Source organism: Oncorhynchus mykiss, chromosome 1 (genome assembly GCF_057628025.1).
Source record: "Oncorhynchus mykiss isolate SJ-2025 chromosome 1, ASM5762802v1, whole genome shotgun sequence".
Taxonomy (NCBI): Eukaryota; Metazoa; Chordata; class Actinopteri; order Salmoniformes; family Salmonidae; genus Oncorhynchus; species Oncorhynchus mykiss.
In genome coordinates, this window is record NC_143022.1 from 67,228,696 (window position 1) to 67,251,419 (window position 22,724).

The 22,724-nt window shown below is 39.5% G+C and overlaps 1 protein-coding gene across 1 annotated transcript in view; it reads right to left on the minus strand.

The window, feature by feature from the left end:
* Nucleotides 1-22,724, minus strand: part of LOC110526858 (gamma-aminobutyric acid type A receptor subunit zeta, b) — a 71,357-nt gene that overhangs the window by 44,563 nt on the left and 4,070 nt on the right. Inside the window, exon 2 of the mRNA XM_021608051.3 lies at nucleotides 16,011-16,100. Within this exon, the coding sequence (XP_021463726.3) occupies nucleotides 16,011-16,066 (56 nt within the window). The 5' untranslated portion in view covers nucleotides 16,067-16,100. The remainder of the gene's footprint in view (nucleotides 1-16,010; nucleotides 16,101-22,724) is intronic.

A 22,724-nucleotide genomic window follows, 5' to 3' on the forward strand; every position in this document is an offset into this window, starting at 1 on the left:
GCTATTTTGTAAATGAAGTCGAGGATCGGTAGGATGGTCAGTTTTACGAGGGTATGTTTGGCCGTATGAGTGAAGGATGCTTTTTTGCGAAATAGGAAGCCAATTCTAGATTTAACTTTGGATTGGAGATGTTTGATGTGAGTACGGAAGGAAAGTCTACAGTCTAACCAGACACCTAGGTATTTGTAGTTGTCCACATATTCTCAGAACTGTCCAGAGTAGTGATGCTGGGCGAGCGGGCAGGTGTAGGCAGCGATCGTTTGAAGAGCATGCATTTAGTTTTACTTGTATTTAAGATCAGTTGGAGGCTATGGAAGGAGAGTTGTATGGCATTGAAGCTCGTCTGGAGGGTAGTTAACACAGTGTCCAAAGAAGGGCCAGAAGTATACAGAATGGTGTCGTCTGCGTAGAGGTGGATCAGAGACTCACCAGCAGCAAGAGCGACATCATTGATGTATACAGAGAAAAGAGTTGGCCCAAGAATTGAACCCTGTGGCATCCCTATTGAGACTGCCAGAGGCCTGGACAACAGGCCCTCCGATTTGACACACTGAACTCTATCGGAAAAGTAGTTGGTGAACGAGGCGAGGCAATCATTTGAGAAACCGAGGCTGTTGAGTCTGCTGATGAGGATGTGGTGATTGACAGAGTCGAAAGCCTTGGCCAGGTCAATGAATACGGCTGCACAGGATTGTTTCTTATCGATGGAGGTTAAGATATCGTTTAGGACCTTGAGCGTGGCTGAGGTGCACCCATGACCAGCTCTGAAACCAGATTGCATAGTGGAGAAGTGGGATTCGAAATGGTCGTTAACTTTGTTAACCTGTCTAGGACACCCAATGACACCCCTCCCCCAACATTCCGCTGAAAAGGCAGCGCGGGAAATTAAAAAATATTTTTTTGAAATATTTAACTTTCACACATTAACAAGTCCAATACAGGTGTGAAAGATAAACATCTTGTTAATCTACCCATCGTGTCCAATTTTTTAAATGTTTTACAGCGAAAACACAACATATATTTATGTTAGATCACCACCAAATCCAAAAAAACACACACATTTTTCCCAGCCAAATATAGAGTCACAAAAGCAGAATTAGAGATACAATTAATCACTAACCTTTGATAATCTTCATCGGATGACACTCATATGACATCATGTTACACAATACATTTATGTTTTGTTCGATAATATGCATATTTATATCCACAAATCTCGGTTTACATTGGTGCCATGTTCAGAAATGCCTCCAAAATATCCGGAGTAATTACAGAGAGCTACGTCAGATAACAGAAATACTCATCATAAATTTTTACGAAAGATACATGTTTTACATATAATTAAAGATACACTGGTTCTTAATGCAACCGCATTAAGAACCTGTGTCTGATTTTTTAAAAATGTTACGAAAAAAGCATACCATGCAATAATCTGAGACGGCGCTCAGACGTAAATATATTTCTCCGCATGTTGGAGTCAACAGAAATACAAAATTACATCATAAATATTCCCTTACCTTTGATGATCTTTCATCAGAATGCAGTGCAAGGAATCCTAGTTCCGCAATAAATCGTTGTTTTGTTCCATAATGTCCATTACTAGTGTCCAATTGGCTACTTTTGCTAGCACGTTTAGTTCACATGTCCAAAAGCTGGCGCTGGACCAGGTGAACTCGGACGAAAACTTCAAAAAGTTATATTCCAGGTCGAATAAACTGGTCAAACTAAGTAGAGAATCAATCTTCAGGATGTTATTATCATATATATCCAATAACGTTCCAACCGGAGCATTCGTTTTTGTCTACAGAATAATGGAACACAAGGCGATATAATGACTACTCTGCGTAACCAGGAACTGGCATTCTGCCAGACCAGTGACTCAAATAGCTGCCATCAGGTCCCACATCACACTAGAGGCATCATTCCACGTTCTATTGACTGTTGACATATAGTGGAAGGCGTAGGAAGTGCGAACAGATCCATATCTTATTTGGATGCGAATAGCCGATGAGTTGAAAATCAACCAGCCCCAGAATTTCCACTTCCTGTTTGGAAGTTTGCCTGCCCTATGAGTTCTGTTATACTCACAGACATAATTCAAACAGTTTTAGACCCTTCAGAGTGTTTTCTATCCAATAGTAATAATAGTATGCATATATTAGCATCTGGGACAGAGTAGGAGGCAGTTCACTATGGGCACGCAATTCATCCAAAGTGAAAATGCTGCCCCCTATCCCTAAAAGGATTAAGATAGATGGGGGGCAATCAGTTCACATACTGTATGGTGTCCAGAGCACAGCTGGGGGCAGAGGGTGGTCTATAGCAAGCGGCAACGGTGAGAGACTTGTTTTTAGAGAGGTGGATTTTTAAAAGTAGAAGTTCAAATTGTTTGGGTACAGACCTGGACAGTAGGACAGGACTCTGTAGGTTATCTCTGCAGTAGATTGCAAGCGGTCTGAATACTTTCCAAAGGCACTGTAATCTTGAATCTGCTTTTTTACGTGTCTTCTCCAACTCAACCCCACCTAATCTGTTTTTTTTTGTTGAAATTATGTAAATATAATGTGTGTTCTATTCAGAAATACTGTGTGCTGCTATTTATAGAACTATTTGACTCTTGTGAAGGCAGCTATCAACAGATGCGCCAATACTGTTCCGAGACTATCTGCAATATTAAAACCACGGTCTGCTAGGAGGATCTTGCTAATTAAGAAGTCACTGTTTTCACTATTGTGTTCGTCTCACACTCTCCCACCCCATCCTTTTGAGATATATAAAATTACATCTTGAGGTGTAATACCACTGTGTTATCGTGTTTGTAGGAGGATAGAGTCTGTGCATTAGTTTTCAGATTTGATGGACATTCTATAAATATCTCAAAGCAATCTATTATGACTGCGACTGATATGCCAAAGTTCTTTCTAAAACTCATACGCATGGTGTTCCGTAGCTGTTCCCTATCTGGCCAGTAGATTAGAGATTTCAAGTACAAAAAGAGCACATCGACATTACAGGAGAATGTTTGGAACACAGTGGATGCAGACACTCTAAACATGTGGCTTAAAAGTTGGACAGGTGTATTTAGCCTGAGGCGCATAAAGAGTAACACGAGTCCCTGGAAGGCAGTGAGGTATCACCTTGCTCGGGGTAGACCTGGCCACACAATAATTAGTTAAACCTGTGAAGTAGAGTACTTTCACATCGGAATCCTGAAAAGACTGTGATGTAAACATGAAGTCATTTACAGTAGACTGTAGTGTATGGTTTTTCATTCACCAGTGTCTCAATATCTGATGCTGTCAAGTTTGTCTGACTTCCAACATCACCATCCCTCTCCACAGCATATAAAGCCTGTGCCAAGGCCACATCTGCTTCTTCACATCACTTCTTTTCTCCTCAGCCCTCATCTGGGTCCTTTCATATCTGGAAAAGGACGAAGTAGTAGATGTAGAAACTGATCCTGCTGCTGCATTGCTCATCTTCACAGTGGGAATCCAGTCGATATGGATGTCTTGATAGAGGTCAGCTGGTGAACCTACAGTACATAGACAAATAATAAGCACACCTGGAGCCCTATTTTAACAAACCTATCGCAATAGTAAATCTTAGTGCTGGCGATAGCATTATAGGTTTGGGGATGTGTCAAAAATATTTTAGTTATTTTCACAACCGGAATAATGAGTGCAATAGCTGGAGATGGCGCGAAAGGGCTGGGTTTTGATGAATGAACATAGGCTGTAGCATTCACACTGATTTAGGGGCTAGGCCTATTGTGAATTGCAGTCTGGACATGCCAATATCACGGCCGTTGAATGAAGAGGACCAAGGTGCAGCGTTGTGAGCATACATGTTCTCTTTATTAGAAAAGTTGAAAGTCCGTGTTGGCCAGCAACAGCCCCAAAACATCACTGCTCTAGAGGAGATCTGCATGGAGGAATGGGCCAAAATACCAGCAACAGTGTGTGAAAACCTTGTGAAGACTTACAGAAAACATTTGACCTCTGTCATTGCCAACAAAGGGTATATAACAAAGTAGTGAGATAAACTTTTGTTATTGACCAAATACTTATTTTCCACCATAATTTGCAAATAGATTCATTAAAAATCCTACAATGTGATTTTCTGGATTTTTTTTCCTCATTTTGTCTGTCATAGTTGAAGTGTACCTATGATGAAAATGACCTCTCTCATCTTTTTAAGTGGGAGAACTTGCACAATTGGTGGCTGACTAAATACTTTTTTGCCCCACTGTACATGTTTTAATAATATGCGTAACATTCACAGGTACAAAATACTAGGCTCCTGTAAATTGTATCATTGCCTATGAGCAAGGCAAAATAATGAATAAATCTTCCTTTGTCATGGCATTATAGGAGGACTGAAAAGTTTGCAGAAGCATGTCTTTGGTAATCAGATGAGGGACACTCTTTGAAAATGGATCTGGATCGCCTACTTGAACAAGATAATTGCAGGTATGTGAATTGTGAATAATGAAAAAGCATGAAAGCAAAAACCTCAAATATTTCAAAGCACTCTCAGTAGACCATTTAAACCCATTTTATTCATGGGCTACTTTTGGCTAATGGCCAGGATAAAAATACGCACTTATGCAAGCTGCTAAACCGCCCTTGATTAAGGGGAGGGTAGGCAATGCTTGGTTTTTAATGAAATGAAACGAGGGGAAACCAATGGATGTTTAATGCTTCTAAATACGAGATTCACTAACACAAAAGGCACATCTCTCCGTCAGTGGGCACCGTGCATCATGGCTGGATGGGCTGCGTTTCACCTCTCCAAATTCATTCCGTTATCAACTGCATTACAGTTAAGACCTGCTTTTTGTGGGTCTTAAAACTTCCCATTAGCTCTTGATTGTTTGGTTGTTTAATTCATTCAGGTGTTTTAGTGTCATATAAAGATTACTTATATTGTTTGGCTGGTCAAAACAGCAGGTTATCCTATCCCATTGAGGCCTTTGTCCTATGCTGTAAAGTCCATCCATTATCCTTCCAATTATAAATACAGTTCTCAACTAATTATTTCCATTGACTTAGCTGTGATGAAATGATCAGAGCAGACCCTGCACGGACTGCTGTCTGAGTTCAGGTCTCTTTGCTTATCTGACAGTTCTTGCATCTTATCTCTTTGCATATTTTGCATTACTCATCTCATATGCATATACTGTATTCTATTATATTCCACTGTATCTTAGTCTATGCCCATCTGACATTGCTCATATAAATATTTATGTATTCTTAATTCCATTCCTTTACTTATTAGGTTTGTGTGCATTTTGTGTATTGTTGTTAGATATTACTTGTTAGATATTGCTGCACTGTTGGAGCTAGAAACACAAGCATTTCGCTACACCCGCAATAACATCTGCTAAACAATACAATTTGACCAATACAATTTGATTTGATCTCCTTGGTGTTTCATGATTGTGGATAACCTGTTTTTTCCTGTTGTCTTTCCTGCCTTGTTAGAGCAGCCAAATACGGTACAAAAATTGACCATAGTGATGAACCATTTCATTTTAGTCATGGTTACCATACAGCTTGGGGTTGCCACTCAGCTGTTGTTTTTGGAAGAACTGATGCAGTGGTCTTCCAACATGGCCGCCAGGAGGTGTCGTACGTCACTTGGCAACTCTCTATAGTGGGCTACAGCAGTCATAGTTTTATAGTACAGTAAAGTGGTCTCTTAACACCCCACATAAAACATACTACAGTTTACAATAGAATACTATAGTACTTACTATAGAATTCTGTAGTATTCTGTAGTAAGCTGTAGTAATCTTAGCCTGGTTGCCATCTCTGTTTAGCTATTATGTTCCTCTCCTTGCCACTCCTCTCATTTGCCAAAGAAGACGGTCCTTTCAGCAATCTTCAAATGTGAACATTCTATCATTAATGAGCTTGAGGAGTTCAGAGGATTTGATCCTGATTTGATAACCCTCACAGCTATCATCCAATCACAATGTTTATGCAAATTAGACTGATAGGAAAACGTTTGAATTTAATTCATACATTTGATTGGAAGCATTCTAACATTGGGCATTCTGATGTAATACATTTCGTTGTACAAATAAACATTGGGCTCAGGGAGAACAGAGGATTCCCATTTACTGCACACCAGAGAAGCTCTCACCATTCAAACTTTTCAGCCAGTTCATTGTGAATGCTGTAGCCTATTTTATATCCAGCAAGCAAGAGCAAGATGCTTCTCTCCTCGAAAATACTCTATATATTTTTTTATTGCTCAAAATAAGTGACCAAACTATACTGCTACTTCTGGGATATGCGTTGGACAAGGCTGATTCAAGAGCTATACGAGGAATAGAGAGAGGATGGAAGCGACAGAGGCCAGTGGAGATGCCAGCAGAGATGAATGAATTGCACAAGAAGGGAACAGCGAAGACAGCGTGTAAGTGTAAGTTAGAATGTGTAAGTTAGAAATGAATTCAAAGGATGGGCTATTAATCCACCATTTGTAGGCTAGCCTACAGTATATATTAGGCCTACAGTGAATTTAGGTGACCACCACCTGTGCTATACAAGCCAGGGACAAAAAAATATATATTTATCTGACGCACATTTTGTGAATTGAAGTTAAACACTGACAAATGCTTCAGTTTAATTAAATGTGCAATACAAAAGTACAGTGCCAAGGCCTATTTATTAAAACCCTGACTTTTATAGCATTATGCTGTAACACTTTAACATGCAGGTCAACCATGAGCAAATTTTGACAACCAATTTTAAATTAAATCAAACATATGAATTTTGTTTGGCATATTTTATCATCTCAACCAATGTCAATTAGTAAAATGATCATGTGGTTTTCATTATCGGACTCCTGCATTTTTGGTTAAAAAACAGGAATTGAATGTTAGCAAAACCAAAACTCATTAATCGCACATTTTCAGTACTAATTGTGTACAAAATGGGATATTACAAGACTGTAAAATGTTGTTGACCTCTAAAACATCATTTCGGAATGATGAAATTATTAAAATATTGTTTTTTCTAAAATCATTTTTAGGAACTCTTGAAAAATATGCTCTACCAGGCAGTTGATTTGCCCATTTAAAGGAATGATATTTAGTCAAAGCTAGCTATTATGGACAAATGTTATTCTGGGATTTTTTTGTTTGTGTAAATATAAAAATCTTTTCATATTCATATCAGTATTTACTGATATTATTCAGTACATGTCATTTTACAGAGATTATGAGTATAAGAACAGTAAACACATTCAGTTACTTATATTTTTATATTAATAATATTTGAATACACAAAAGTATCATTTTATTTATATTTCAAATCCGTCCTCATTTAATTTAACCAGGCCTGTCTGGTTTAACCAGAACTGTCAAGTAACTGAGGCAGACATAATGTTAACTAATATATTATTTTTTAGATGAGTTTCCCTAATTGGGAAACTCAACCAGCCAGTTGAGATGTTTGAGATGCCTTATCTATCACATTTTAAACATTCATTTATGACCTATACTAAGGCTATTCTTCTGAAAAATTATTTTCTGATATGTATTTCTAGGTGTGCCAGTTAAAGGGATAACGTAGCCTACATTCTGATGGACTTCAGCCAAGATTTGAGCCTAGGTTTTGAACCCTTTTTTAGGAAAGGAGAAATGTGATTTGAGTGTGTCTAAGATGTGCTGATGGCTTTGATTGATGGGTCCTTTTAGGATGTGTGTGTGGGTGTGAGTTCGCTTATCCTCTCTATGTCCATTCAGAACGTTTCCTAAAGTAACCTGTTAAATTCCTCGTATAGCTTAAAATTGTAAAAATGTAAGCAAGTCATGATGATCCGCATATGTGTGAGGAATGACAACAGGTGCCAATTTTATGTTAATTTCCTCTCATTAATGGGATGCAACTGAAGCAAACGTAGCTCGATTAACTCTTGTAGGTTAATATTGTCTGTGTAATTATTTCACTCTCTCACTAGGGAGTCCTCTCTAGTCACTTTGCACAACATGATCTTGCATTGACACTGCCTTCTAACAAGGGAATGACCGCAGCAGGACCGCAACAGGAATGTTGTTCTTAAAATTCAAATTGTTTACTGCGCAAAATTTGTCCACACCCCTGTTCCACAACGTTGTCATGAAAAATATGAATGTTGTTTCAAACTGCCAATCAACAACTGCGCCGTAAATCTGGCTGTATATTGAACGTTGATATTGCTGAAAGGCCAGTCTCTTTGGCAAATGACAGGAGTGGCAAGGGGTGGAATGTTAGCTAAAAAAGACTGGTACCCAGACTAGAGTAAACTGCAGTATACTGTAGAATACTATACTACACACTGCAGTATCCCTCGATCATGTGTAGTACTTACTATATAATTGTGTAGTATACTGTAGAATACTATACAACACACTATATCGATATACTAATATAACATTTGCATATGTCCCGCCCAATCCTGGCCCTCATTTCCCAATATGTGGCACCCATGACTGAAAAACATACATGCCAAGTATAGACCATATAGTGTTCCCTACAGGTTATAAATTGAGTTCAGACTACAAACCTACTTACATACAGGTTATGGACAGGTTTGTCTATTCAATTTTCTCAAGGAAAAAGTACAAAAATCTAATTAAAAAGATAATTCATTGTTTTACTAACAACACTACAGAAAATAATACAGTATAGTGCAACAGTGAGTACTGTAGTATATACAGTGCCTTCAGAAAGTATTCACACCCCTTGACTTTTTCCACATTTTGTTGTGAACAGCTTAACTTTAAAATGGATTAAATTGAGATGTTGTGTCACTGGCCTTCACACAACAATAATGTCAAAGTGGAATTATGTTTTTAGAAATGTTTACAAATTCATTACAAATGAAAAGCTGAAATGTTTTTAGTCAATTAGTATTCAACCCCTTTGTTATGGCAATCCTAAATACGTTCAGGAGTAAGAATGTGCTTAACAAGTAAAATAATAAGTTGCATGGACTCTGTGTGCAATAATAGTGTTTAACATTATTTTTAAATTACTACCTAATTTCTGTAACCCACACAAATAATTATCTGTAAGGTCCCTCAGTTGAGCAGTGAATTTAAAAAACAGATTCAACCACAAACACCAGGGAGGTTTGTCAATGCCTTGTAAAGAAGGACACCTATTGGTAGATAGGTAAAAATTGATAGAATCAGACACTGAATATCCCTTTGAGCATGGTGAAATTATTAATTACACTTTGGATGGTGTATCAATACACCCAGTCACTACAAAGACAAAAACATTTTTCCTAACTCAGTTGCCAGAGAGGAAGGAAACCGCTCAGTGATTTCACCATGAGGCCAATGGTGGATTTAAAACAATTACATAGTTTAATGCCTGTGATTAGAGAAAACAACATTGTTTTACTAACCTAAATGACAGAGTGAAAAGAAGGAAGCCTGTACAGAATAACAATATTCCAAAGCATGCATCCTGTTTGCAATAAGGCACTAAAATAAAACTGCAAAAAAAAGTGGCAAAGAAATTAACTTTATGTCCTGAATACAAGTGTTACACTTGGGGCAAATACAACACAACATATCACTGAGTACCACTCTTAGTATTTTCAAGCATGGTGGTGGCTGCATCATGTTATGGGTATGATTGTCATCGGCAAGGACTAAGGAGTTTTTGGGGATACATTTTTTTTTTGCGGAATAGACATAAGCACAGGCAAAATCCTAGAGGAAAACCTTGTTGAGAAATTCACCTTTTAGCAGGACAATAACCTAAAACACAAGGCCAAATATAAACTGGAGCTGCTTACTAAAATGACATGGAATAATCCTAAGTGGCCTGGTTACAGTTTTTACTTAAATCTAATGGAAAATGTCTGTTTAGTAATGATCAACAACCAACTTGAAAGAGCTTGAAGATTTTTTTTAAAGAATAATGTGAAAATATTGTACAATCTAGGTGTGCAACTCTCATAGAGACTGAACCAGAAAGACTCACAGCTGTAATCACCGCCAAAGGTGATTCTAACATGTATTAACACAGGGTTGAATACTTATGTAATCAATATATATTATTGTTTTACTTTTTACAAACGTTAGAATTTTTATTCCCCTTTGACATCCCAGAGTAATTTGTGTAGATCGTTGAAAAAAAAATACAATTCAATCCATTTTAATCCCACCTTGTAACACAACAAAATATGGAAAAACTCAAGGGGTGTACTTTCTGAAGGCACTGTACATATAGTAATTATACAGTATACTGTAGTATATTTTCATGTGGGACTCTTCATCCTATGATTGAAAAGGGTGTTTGTTGTTTGTAAAAAAAAAGTGAGCTATTGCGGCTTTACGCAATGAACGATCCAATTAGAATCCTGTCCTAACTCAGTGAGTTATGGGGCTGAAGTACTGTACATCAGAGCACAGCCATTAACAATTTACAAGTGTTTTCGCTCCCTTCAGGGTGAAAGGATATCTAAAAACACCCTACTTATGAGTGTAGAACATAAACTTCTGTATTGTATAATTCTGAAAGACAATAGGGTCGAAGAGTTCAGCTAATTCCAGTTCAGCATGATTTAGAGAAAACTACAGCGCACTAAAAGAGGCCAAACTCCCAAAATAAGATGAAAAGGTTTGTTTTGGCATGCTATCCCTCAACACAACTTCCCGCACCATTAACATATTAAAACAAGGCTAATGCATGACCCCACTGTGCAGAGGATTTACTGTGGGACTTGGATCTCAAAAACTCTGGTACTGTATAAATAGGGACTAGGAAGTGAAAAGTGCATGGGCAACCTAACACCCAGTGATAGTTCATTTGACAGATTTTTTTTCTTTCTGACAAAACACCCTGTCAGAAGCAGTGGAACTGCAAATTGGTTCTGAATGACAGTTGGGCTATTTGATGTAATAGATGGATAAATAAAGGGTGTGGGATCTGTCTGAGTTCCGTGATAAATGACTCCAGCTGGGAAAATAGATAGCCTTTGATGTTTATGTGATTGTCACAGTTCATACACATGTTTAATACATCTGGCACGGCTACACAGTTACACAGTACCTATCGCATTGTTTGAACATCTTCTCCAAACGTGTCTGTCTTTTCAAGTCACCCAACTGTGATCCAGCCTCTCCCCTTGATTCTCTCGCTCTTTGTTCTTTCCAATGGGAGGAGAATTAAACACTGTAGTGAAGTTGCTAGTGCTTTCAAGGGGAGTCACGGGGACATGAGAGGAGGCAGTTATCTGAGGGCAGACTGACTGACACTCAGACATTGCCTGTCTTCATCTCCATTGTCAGGTAAGGTTTTGTGGCTCTTACTGTAAATGTACCTCTATGGTTGAGAACTATGACCTCAATAATGCTTGTGTGTCCTATTTCTATTATGATATGACACAGGCCACAGTGTCAAACGTGTTTGTTTGCTATTGGGAAATGACCTCGGCAGAGTTAAAATTGTCAGGGTTAAGGGTCATATTTGTATGGCTGCAGCTAATTTGTCTTCATGGTTGTTGATATGGTTGTATGCACCGGTGGCCCTTCTATAATAGCCCTCTTTCAAATCACCTGGGTAACGGTGAGGGTGAAGCCTATCTCACTTAGTTAAGTCCATAAAATACACTGGGCTACACTGAGCTGAGCTGCCCTCTCTGCAATGATAGAGATGAAGCCATTGGATCTGTCACTGCGTCATTGAGAAACATGCTACAAGCAGAACTGGAGGTCATGACGCTCAAACAATCTGCTAATGTTCTGCCATGGCTAATTCGTGCCTGCGGCCTGGTGCCATCCCTGAATGACCGTCTGCAGGACATGACCTGCTACAGAGGACCACAGTGAATGTCAGCCTCTCACTGGGGAAAATACACACACACACATATATACATACATATATATAAAAGTAACTCATTGAATGGAAAAAAGTATTTATACTGTCCAAAAACTGCCACGGGCAGTAGAACGCTGAAGGGCAGCTGAAGTTGAGCTGAGAAGATCCAATGCCCAAAAATGAATGATCTTTCATCTCATAATTTAAATAATCCCTCCAAAATTTGGTAAGTAGTGAAAGGTTGGAGTGCAAAAACGTTACACAGCTTCCCAAGCGATTGTTGGTCGACACATAGATTGTAACTGAGATAACCACTATTCTGAAAGCATTCAAATCAGCATTTTCTAGATGCATGGGGTTTATTTGAAAAGGTCAAAGGTATAAATGAGCCCCCTATGAATTTACCTGACACCCCTGTGCACTCCTTCACCAGGTTCTCCTTCTCATCCTTCTCTGTTTCAGAAGTGCGATCTTAAGATCTAGATCCCCGCCTCCTACGCCTAGCTGCAGACATCAATGCTCCCCCTTAACATGTATGTTTAACCTCTCGCTTGACATGGAAATGTGGAAATGTGCTTTTGTTCTGCCTCTCCTGAAAGGTGGAGATCCTTCGCTACTTGACAACTATCGACCCATGTCAACACTGTCTGTACTGTCTAAGGTACTGGAGTCCATAGTTAGTAGGCAGCTGAAGGCCTACCTCCAAGAAAACAACATCTTAAATGGAATGGAATCACGTTTTAGGTCTGGCCACTGCACTGTTTCAGAAACATTGAAGGTTTTAAATGACATTCACTGTGCTCTTGACAAGACGTTACATTGTGTGTCTGTCTTTACTGATTTGTCGAAGGCATTTGATACCGTGGACCATGCTGTGTTGGTGTAAAGGTTAAAATGTTGTGGAATTACTGTTCCATCTCTAGATTGGTTTATAAATTAGTTATCAAATCGTGCACAATGTGTAATGGCGGAGGGTTGTAAATCAAGTCCATAGAGTTGTGCTCAGGTGTTCCACAAGCTTCTATTTTGGGCCCACTGTTGTTCATTTTGTATATCAACAACATTGGAGAGCACATTGAAACAGATGTTCATTTTTATGCAGATGATACTGTTCTTTATTCAAGTGGTAGCAGTTTATCTTTAGCTTTTGAAAATGTCCAAAGAGAATTTAACACCATACAAAATAATCTGTATGATTTGAAGCTGGTTCTGAATTAAGGGTAAAACAAAATGCATGGTATTTTTAAATGCCAGGCATGTTACTAATCATGTCATTGCTACATTGGATGAACATACTATACAGCAGGTCAAAGTGTATAAATATTTGGGAGTGTGGGTAGATGACAAGCTGAGCTTCACTGTTCATGTGGAGAACTTGATATGGAAGCTCAAACTGAGAATATGTTTTTATTACTGGCATAAGGATTGTTTTTCTCATGAGGCCAGGAAGAGCTGGTAACATATACATTATCTACAGTACCAGTCAAAAGTTTGGCCACACCTACTCATTTAATACTTTTTCTTTATATTTACAATTTTCTACATTATAGAATAATAGTGACGACATCAAAACTCCGAAATAACACATGGAATCATGTAATAACCAAAAAAAGTGTTAAACAAATCAAATATATTTTATGTTCTTCAAAGTATCCACTCTTTGCCTTGATGACAGCTTTGCACACTCTTGGCGTTCTCTCACCGAGCTTCACCTGGAATGTTTTTCCAACAGTCTTGATGGACATATGCTGAGCATTTGTTGGCTGCTTTTCCTTCACTCCAACTCATCCCAAACCATCTGCTCCCGAGTAGCACAGCGGTCTACGGCACTGCATCTCAGTGCTAGAGGCGTCACTTCAGACCCTTTTCAATCCTGAGCTGTATCACAACCCGGCCGTGATTGGGAGTCCAACAGGGTGGTGCACAATTGGCCCAGCGTAGTCCGGGATAGGGTTTGGCCGGTGGTAGGCGGTCATTGTAAATAACAATTTGTTCTCAACTGACTGGCCTACATAAATAAAGGTTAAATAAAAAAAAATGAATAAAAATTAGGTTGAGGTTGCGTGATTGTGAAGGCCGGGTCATCTGATGCAGCACTCTGTGTTGGGTCATTGTTCTCTTGAAAACAAACTATAGTCCCACTAAGAGCAAACCAGATGTGATGGTGTATCGCTGCAGAATGCTGTGGTTAAGGGTGCCTTGAATTCTAAATAAATCACAGACAGTGTCACCAGAAAAGCACCTGCACACCATCACACCTCCTCTTCCATGCTTCATGGTGGGAACCACACATGCAGAGATCATCCGTTCACCTACTTTGCATCTCACAAAGACACTGCGGTTGGAACCAAAAATCTCATTTGGATTCATCAGACCAAAGGACAGATTTCCTCTGCAGCAGAGGTAGCTCTGGGTCTTCCTTTCCTGTGGCGGTCGTCATGAGACCCATCATAGCGCTTGATGGGCTATCTTCTGTATACCACCCCTACCTTGTCACAACACAACTGATTGGCTCAAACGCATTAAGGAAGAAAGAAATTCCACAAATTAACTTTTAAAAAGACACACCTGTTAATAGAAAGGCATTCCAGGTGACTACCTCATGAAGCTGGTTGGGAGAATGCCAAGAGTGTGCAAAACTGTCATCAAGGCAAAGGGTGGCTACTTAGAAGAATCTCAAAAAAAATGTAAACACTTTTCTGGTTACTACATGATCTCATATGTGTTATTTCATAGTTTTGATGTCCTGATTATGATGTCTTGATGTTTTTACTATTTTCTACAATGTAGAAAAACCCTGGAATGAGTAGGTGTGTCCAGGCTCAACCACTACCCTGAGAGAATTTGATTCAGTATATCAGTATATCATGCGTCCCTCAGGTTCATTCCGAATCAAAAACGTCCAACACATCATTGTGATCTCTATAGCACCATTGACAGGTCGTCATTGATCTTGCGTAGGCTTAAACACTGGTATACACTGATTTATATGGCCATATTGGGTTAAATGCCACTTTATCGCTGTTCTTTATTAATCGGGTCAGTAAATAAATATAATTTACGATTCCATTCTCATTTGCTTTTAACAGTAGCAAGAATTAGAACATGTCATGGTAGAAATAATTTTAGTTAGTCAAGTCCGTGGTCCTGGACATTAAAACATTTGATGATCTAGTCACGTTGGTGGAGTTAAACACTTGGTCGATGTAAATATCAGAGAAGAGTGTAATTGTCTTTAGGACAGCAGTTTTTTAGTTGACACTTGTGTTTCTTTACAATACAACAATTACATATTATGTAAGTGTGTCTATTGTTTTGTTCAATGTTGTGTCAGTGTATGTCAGTTGTTTTGTCTGAAACTGTTCCCCCTGCGGCTGTTGGACCAGGTCTCTCTTGAAAAATAGATTTTATCTTAATGAGAAAAACCTGTATAAATAAAGGTTAAATAAACAATTAAAACAATTATCTGTGTGCATGAATGGACAAAGACTGTGTGGGATGGGACACTGTGGACCAAAGCATCTGTACCTAAAGCATATAACACTCGACCACACTGACTTCCAGGCCTCCTGCTGTTATGCTAATCTCAGAGGGGATGGGGCCAGAGCTAGTGTGCCATGGACCAACATTTTATGGCAGAATAAGGTGGTACCCAGTGGGTTGGACTTTTCTAAGTTGTGCATGGAGGATATTGTGTCTGCAACAAAATGGACTGGCAAGAACAGGATGAGTTCCTGTCACGGTAAGTGTCAAATATGCACCACAACATCCCATCATCCTCTCTGCATGACCCCTGAAGGCATTAGCACAACCGATTTGACTCAGTGCTTGGTGCTGAGGGCTGCCTCACTGGTGCTGCACCGTGGCAGTGTCAATGTGAATTTCAATGCTTCTGTGGAGAATTCCAATGCTTCTGAGTAATGCATGGGGAGTCATGATTGAGTATTGATGTGCCTCAGTCAAATAACCAATGGAGAATTGCTTTATCTCTCTCTCACGATCTCTCTCTCTACACACACACACACACACACAAAATAAATCCTTCACACTGTTCCCAGTAACACCTCATTTAATTTTTTTTTTAACAATGTCTCAGACTGACTTTTGTAAAATCACCATTCATACATACCCACAGGTCCCAGGCAGTCACTGTAACCCTTCTACTGTAAGGTATCTTACCTGCTAATGAGGAGCATGATGAACACTCTCACTCCAGAGTGGAGCACAGCCATCATTGCTGGAGGTGTGGAGGTGTCTAGTGGAGTCTATCTGAAATAAGAGGATACAGAGAAAATTAAATCCTTAACATAGGTATACTCGGCCTATTGTGTTTTTACGAGTACAGTTTGTACCAGCATTTTCAATGCATGTGTTCATCTACTGAATAATATTTAGTTCAGAACCAGTGAAAATGACTCCCAAACACCAGTCTTTTCAGGTGCTGTTTTCAAACTCATGTTTCTGAGCCTTCTGTGTTGTTTTTGTAACAGCACACTGTTGACCTCCTTGGTCATCTTATGACTGAACTGACATATATCATCCAGATTCCCCCATTTGTCTTGTGCTGTTATAAAGAGAAGTCTGCACATCTTTGGCTGGAAGTCATCCTGGAAGTCATCCTCCCAACAACCAACTCACTGAGCTGCTAACATGACCGCAGGGTTTAATTTGAACTGCATAATCACCTCACAATAATGACTTATATGAGACGTCTACTCATTAAGCTCTCGGCTTAGGTAGAGGCAATGAAAGATATTTCATTACTACCTTCCTTAGAAAGCACTCCCTTTAAGGATTTTGAAATGAATGTACATTTAGCTGTTGGGTGAAAAGGAATGTGGCTGCAAAATGATATGCTACTGTAGCCATCATCAACTGCAGCGTTACCTAGTAATGCTTAGTGACACAAATTTGCTCTCTTTGTACTGGATTTCATTAATAAACAGATGCAGTGTGTTATTTTATACAACGGGTGGGTCTAATACTGAATGCTGATTGGTTAAAAGCGCATTCCAGCTGGTGTCCATTACACGAGTTACCACCGGTTAAATCTATATTGTTAAAATGCGGATTTACTCTGTTCCATCCGACTGCGCAATCCAGCCCAGCCAGGCAAGTTATAAACTTGATCTCCACTATAAAAAGCATTTAGACATTATCTCACATTTCTTTTAGACTTACATTTAGTTTTCAACAGCTGAGATTTGTATAAACCTTTCTGTCTGTCTCTCCGAAATGTGCAACATTGTTTCAATATTCAAATTCGATCTCCAGCTATCCCATGGGGCCAACGAGTAGGGGTCGGGAGTTGGCACGGGACAGACAGGCAGGCAGCGTTTCTCAGCCAGTCGAAATCACGAATCAGCTGGCTTTATTTTTATGGATATATATACAAAGAAATGTCAACTGAAAAAGGTCAAATGAAACGAAGTGCAGCTAGTTTGCAGTCTTTCCATCTTCAGTTTGAAGTGATTGTGTTAGATGTGTTGTTGGCTAGCTCCTCTTAACAACAGTGTCCTGACGAGTGAGCACATTCTCTATGACAAGCGAAATCGTACCTCATTAGGTCATTGGTATGGATGTATCCAAATAAATGTCACTAGAGAACAGCTTGAACAAATGCAAATGCGGCTACTTTGTTGTTATTCTAGCTGCAGAATTTTGGGCGTGAACTTAAGTAAGCCGTAGTTGGCTAGCTAGCAAGCAAGGGATAAGAACGTTGCCAGCCAGTATGGCAATGGAACATTTAAAACAAATTACTGGGTCGCTTCTAAAAATACAGAACAAAAAGACTGAATGACTGGATCGAGTCTCTAGCAACTGAACCGATAAAACGAACGACCACCTGGCTTGGGTAGCAACCCTAGATTTGTGTTGGAACTATATCTTGTGTAAGGATGAAATAGTATGAATACATCTATAGAAATAACGTTTTTAATGAAAATATGGCAATCATTATTTGAATATGTTGGTGACCCCGTTATACAGTTGAAGTCGGAAGTTTACATACACTTAGTTTGGAGTCATTAAAACTTGTTTTTCAACCACTCCGCAAATTTCTTGTTAACAAACTATAGTTTTGGCAAGTCGGTTAGGACATCTACTTTGTTTTCATACATACACTTAGGTTGGAGTCATTGAAACTAATTTTTCAACCACTCCACAAATCTATAGTTTTGGCAAGTCGGTTAGGACATCTACTTTGTCATTTTTACAACAATTGTTACAGACAGATTATTTCACTTATAATTCACTATATCACAATTCCAGTGGGTCAGACGTTTACATAGACTAAGTTGACTGTGCCTTTAAACAGCTTGGAAAATTCCAGAAAATGTCATGGCTTTAGAAGCTTCTAAAAGGCAAATTGACATAATTTGAGTCAATTGGAGGTGTACCTGTGGATGTATTTCAAGGCCTACCTTCAAATTCAGTGCCTCTTTGCTTGACATCATAGTAAAATCAAAAGAAATCAGCCAAGACCTCAACAAGTCTGGTTCATCCTTCGGAGCAATTTCCAAACGCCTGAAGGTACCACGTTCTTCCGTACAAACAATAGTATGCAAGTATAAACACCATGGGAACCACGTGGCTGCCATAACGCTCAGGAAGGAGACGTGTTCTGTTTCCTAGAGCGAAAAGTGAAAATCAAATCCAGAACAACAGCAAAGGACCTTGTGAAGATGCTGGAGGAAACAGGTACAAAACTATCTATATCCACAGTAAAACAAGTCTTATATCGACATAACCTGAAAGGCTGCTCAGCAAGGAAGAAGCCACTGCTCCAAAACCCGCCATAAAAAAGCCAGACTACGGTTTGCAACTGCACATGGGGACAAAGATCATACTTTTTGGATAAATGTCCTCTGGTCTGACAAAACAAAAATAGAACAGTTTGGCCATAATGACCATCATTATGTTTGGAGGAAAAAGTGGGAGGCTTGCAAGCCGAAGAACACCATCCCAACCGTGAAGCACGGGGGTGGCAGCATCATGTTGTGGAGGTGCTTTGCTGCAGGAGGGACTGGTGCACTTCACAAAATAGATGGCATCATGAGGAGGAAAATTATGTGGATATATTGAAGCAACATCTCAAGACAGTCATCAGAAAGTTAAAGCTTAGTCGCAAATGGGTCTTCCAAATGGACAATGACCCCAAGCATACTTTCAAAGTTGTGGGAAAATGGCTTAAGGACAACAAAGTCAAGGTATTGGAGTGGCCATCACAAAGCACTGACCTCAATCTTATAGAAAATTTTGGGGCAGAACTGAAAATGCATGTGAGAGCAAGGAGGCCTACAAACCTGACTCAGTTACACCAGCTCTGTCAGGAGGAATGGGACAAAATTCACCCAACTTATTGGGTGAAGCTTGCGGAAGGCTACCCGAAATGTTTGACCCAAATTAAACAACTTAAAGGCAATGCTTTATGTAAAACTTCTGACCCACTGGGAATGTGATGAAAGAAATCAAAGCTGAAATAAATCATTCTCGCTATTATTATTCAAACATTTCACATTCTTAACATAAAGTGGTGATCCTAACTGACCTAAGAGGGAATGTTTACTAGGATTAAATGTCAGCAATTGTGAAAACTGAGTGTAAATGTATTTGGCTAAGGTGTATGTAAACTTACGACTTCAACTGTATAAAAGTGATAATGCCCTCAACTTCGTCTTGGACCTAACAACACCCGTGCCAATATGTCCTCGAAACTCCGGCTTCTCTGGCATTATCACTTAAATAATCACAGATGATGAAGACCAAATATTTGCATCTCATGAAATTTCTTTTGGATTGTTTATTGGACAATCCTTGGTCTTCACTCAGCAAGTAGGAAAATAAGATTGAATTAAATGTCAAGTAAACCCATTAACGTGAGACAAATGGTTCGAAAACACGCAGCCGAGGACAAATTCTGGAAAATATGCAGTCTTTATCAATAAAACTGAGATGTTCAAATTTGAAAAAGTCCACGATAATCATTCCTCATTTATGGTCAAATTTGGCTTTTTTGGAATTATTTGTCAGTTCATGAGTGAAGAGGCACTGGACTGATCTGAGGTTTACTGTGGGCTGAACACACCAATAAATGTACATGAACGTAACAAACATTTGAATCAATTTCTCAAACAACTGTCAATCATCCAGCCCGCAATACTAGTGTCACCCTGCCACCAGAGGGTAATGTCACCCCAATATTACAAAACATCCAATCAATGCAAATGAAGGCATACAACCTCACAAACACTGTACATCCTAAGATTGCACAGTTAAATTCAGATATTGCAGATAATCACACTCTTGCATACATTGAACAGCACCTTCATTAAATGTGTTGAAGTCAAAAGTCAATAAAGATTTTTAGTAATCTACAAACCACAAAGCACTATGTATTTTAAGATATGAGGCCATACATACAGTGGGGCAAAAAAGTATTTAGTCAGCCACCAATTGTGCAAGTTCTCCCACTTAAAAAGATGAGAGAGGCCTGTAATTGTCATCATAGGTACACTTCAACTATGACAGACAAAATGAGGAAAGAAAATCCAGAAAATCACATTGTAGGATTTTTAATGAATTTATTTGCAAATTATGGTGGAAAATAAGTATTTGGTCAATAACAAAAGTTTATCTCAATACTTTGTTATATACCCTTTGTTGGCAATGACAGAGGTCAAACGTTTTCTGTAAGTCATCACAAGGTTTTCACACACTGTTGCTGGTATTTTGGACCATTCCTCCATGCAGATCTCCTCTAGAGCAGTGATGTTTTGGGGCTGTGCAACATGGACTTTCAACTCCCTCCAAAGATTTTCAATGGGGTTGAGATCTGGAGACTGGCTAGGCCACTCCAGGACCTTGAAATGCTTCTTACAAAGCCACTCCTTCGTTGCCTGGGCGGTGTGTTTGGGATCATTGTCATGCTGAAAGACCCAACCACGTTTCAACTTCAATGCCCTTGCTGATGGAAGGAGGTTTTCACTCAAAATCTGACGATACATGGCCCCATTCATTCTTTCCTTTATACAGATCAGTCATCCTGGTCCCTTTGCAGAAAAACAGCCCCAAAGAATGATGTTTCCACCCCCAAGAATGATGTTTCCACCCCCATGCTTCAAAGTAGGTATGGTGTTGTTTGGATGCAACTCAGCATTCTTTGTCCTCCAAACACGACGAGTTGAGTTTTTACCAAAAAGTTATATTTTGGTTTCATCTGACCACATGGCATTCTCCCAATCTTCTTCTGGATCATCCAAATGCTCTCTAGCAAACTTCAGACGGGCCTGGACATGTACTGGCTTAAGCAGGGGGGACACGTCTGACACTGCAGGATTTGAGTCGCTGGCGGCGTAGTGTGTTACTGATGGTAGGCTTTGTTACTTTGGTCCCAGCTCTCTGCAGGTCATTCACTAGGTCCCCCCGTGTGGTTCTGGGACTTTTGCTCACCGTTCTTGTGATAATTTTGACCCCACGGGGTGAGATCTTGCGTGGAGCCCCAGATCGAGGGAGATTATCAGTGGTCTTGTATGTCTTCCATTTCCTAATAATTCCTCCCACAGTTGATTTCTTCAAACCAAGCTGCTTACCTATTGCAGATTCAGTCTTCCCAGCCTGGTGCAGGTTTACAATTCCGTTTCTGGTGTCCTTTGATAGCTCTTTGGTCTTGGCCATAGTGGAGTTGGAGTGTGACTGTTTGAGGTTGTGGACAGGTGTCTTTTATACTGATAACAAGTCCATTAATTAATACAGGTAACGAGTGGAGGACAGAGGAGCCTCTTTAAGAAGAAGTTACAGGTCTGTGAGAGCCAGAAATCTTGCTTGTTTGTTATTGACCAAATACTTATTTTCCACCATAATTTGCAAATAAATTCATTAAAAATCCTACAATGTGATTTTCTGGATTTTTTTTCTCATTTTGTCTGTCATAGTTGAAGTGTACCAATGATGAAAGTTACAGGCCTCTCTCATCTTTTTAAGTGGGATAACTTGCACAATTGGTGGCTGACTAAATACTTTTTTGCCCCACTGTATTTATGTCACTGTCTGAATCATTTTCAGTGTAGGGGCTTGTTGCCTAATCTGCCCTGTCCAGCTGTGCTTAAGTACAGTATGTCAGTCAGCTCAAATTCTACTTGTCACCCACCTAATCCACTGACCACCCTCAAACACACAGCCGTGTCTAATTAAACCTCTCAAGAGGTATCAGCCATATTTCAGAACCCTGTCATCTTGTCTACCATTTGATTTTAAGCTGACTTGAAAAGGGCAAAAGTGGGTGGAAAAAATATATACGTTTGAGTTACTGAGCACATGATCAAATGTTCTGCCCTTTTCTGTGTTTTCTCGCTTCCCGCCTGGTGTGCTTGGTGAGTCACCTCTGTGTCAGACCCCTTCGTGGTTTTGATTTTTGTTTTGTTCCTTGTCCTGTATCCTGACTTGTTCTCTGACCATTTAAGGCAACTGGGACTGAGACCCTGACCACTAACTTATACCATTTTTGCACTACCGGCCAAGCGCAACCAAGTCAAGCCGGGCTGTACTGAGCTAGCCAGTTTACACATCCACCACAGTTGCTGAAAAGGACAGTGTGAAAAATATCAGAGTCAGCAGAGTTTGTTTTGGGTCGGTGTTGCGAACGTGAGTAGGGTTCACGGTCTCGTGATAAGATAACCCTGCCTGCGACATCAAAAACAGTGTCACTCTCAGCCCAAGACTGATATACAGTACCTCTTGGTGTAATGGTAAAAACATTGCTTTCTTCCATGGGAAACAGGTATTATAGTACCCACTACATCCCACACTGCTGTAGCACTTAGAGCTGAGCTGATTTTATAAATATGTTCCACCAGCACAGCTCGCCTCTCTTACAGGCACAGCAGGCCCTGAGGA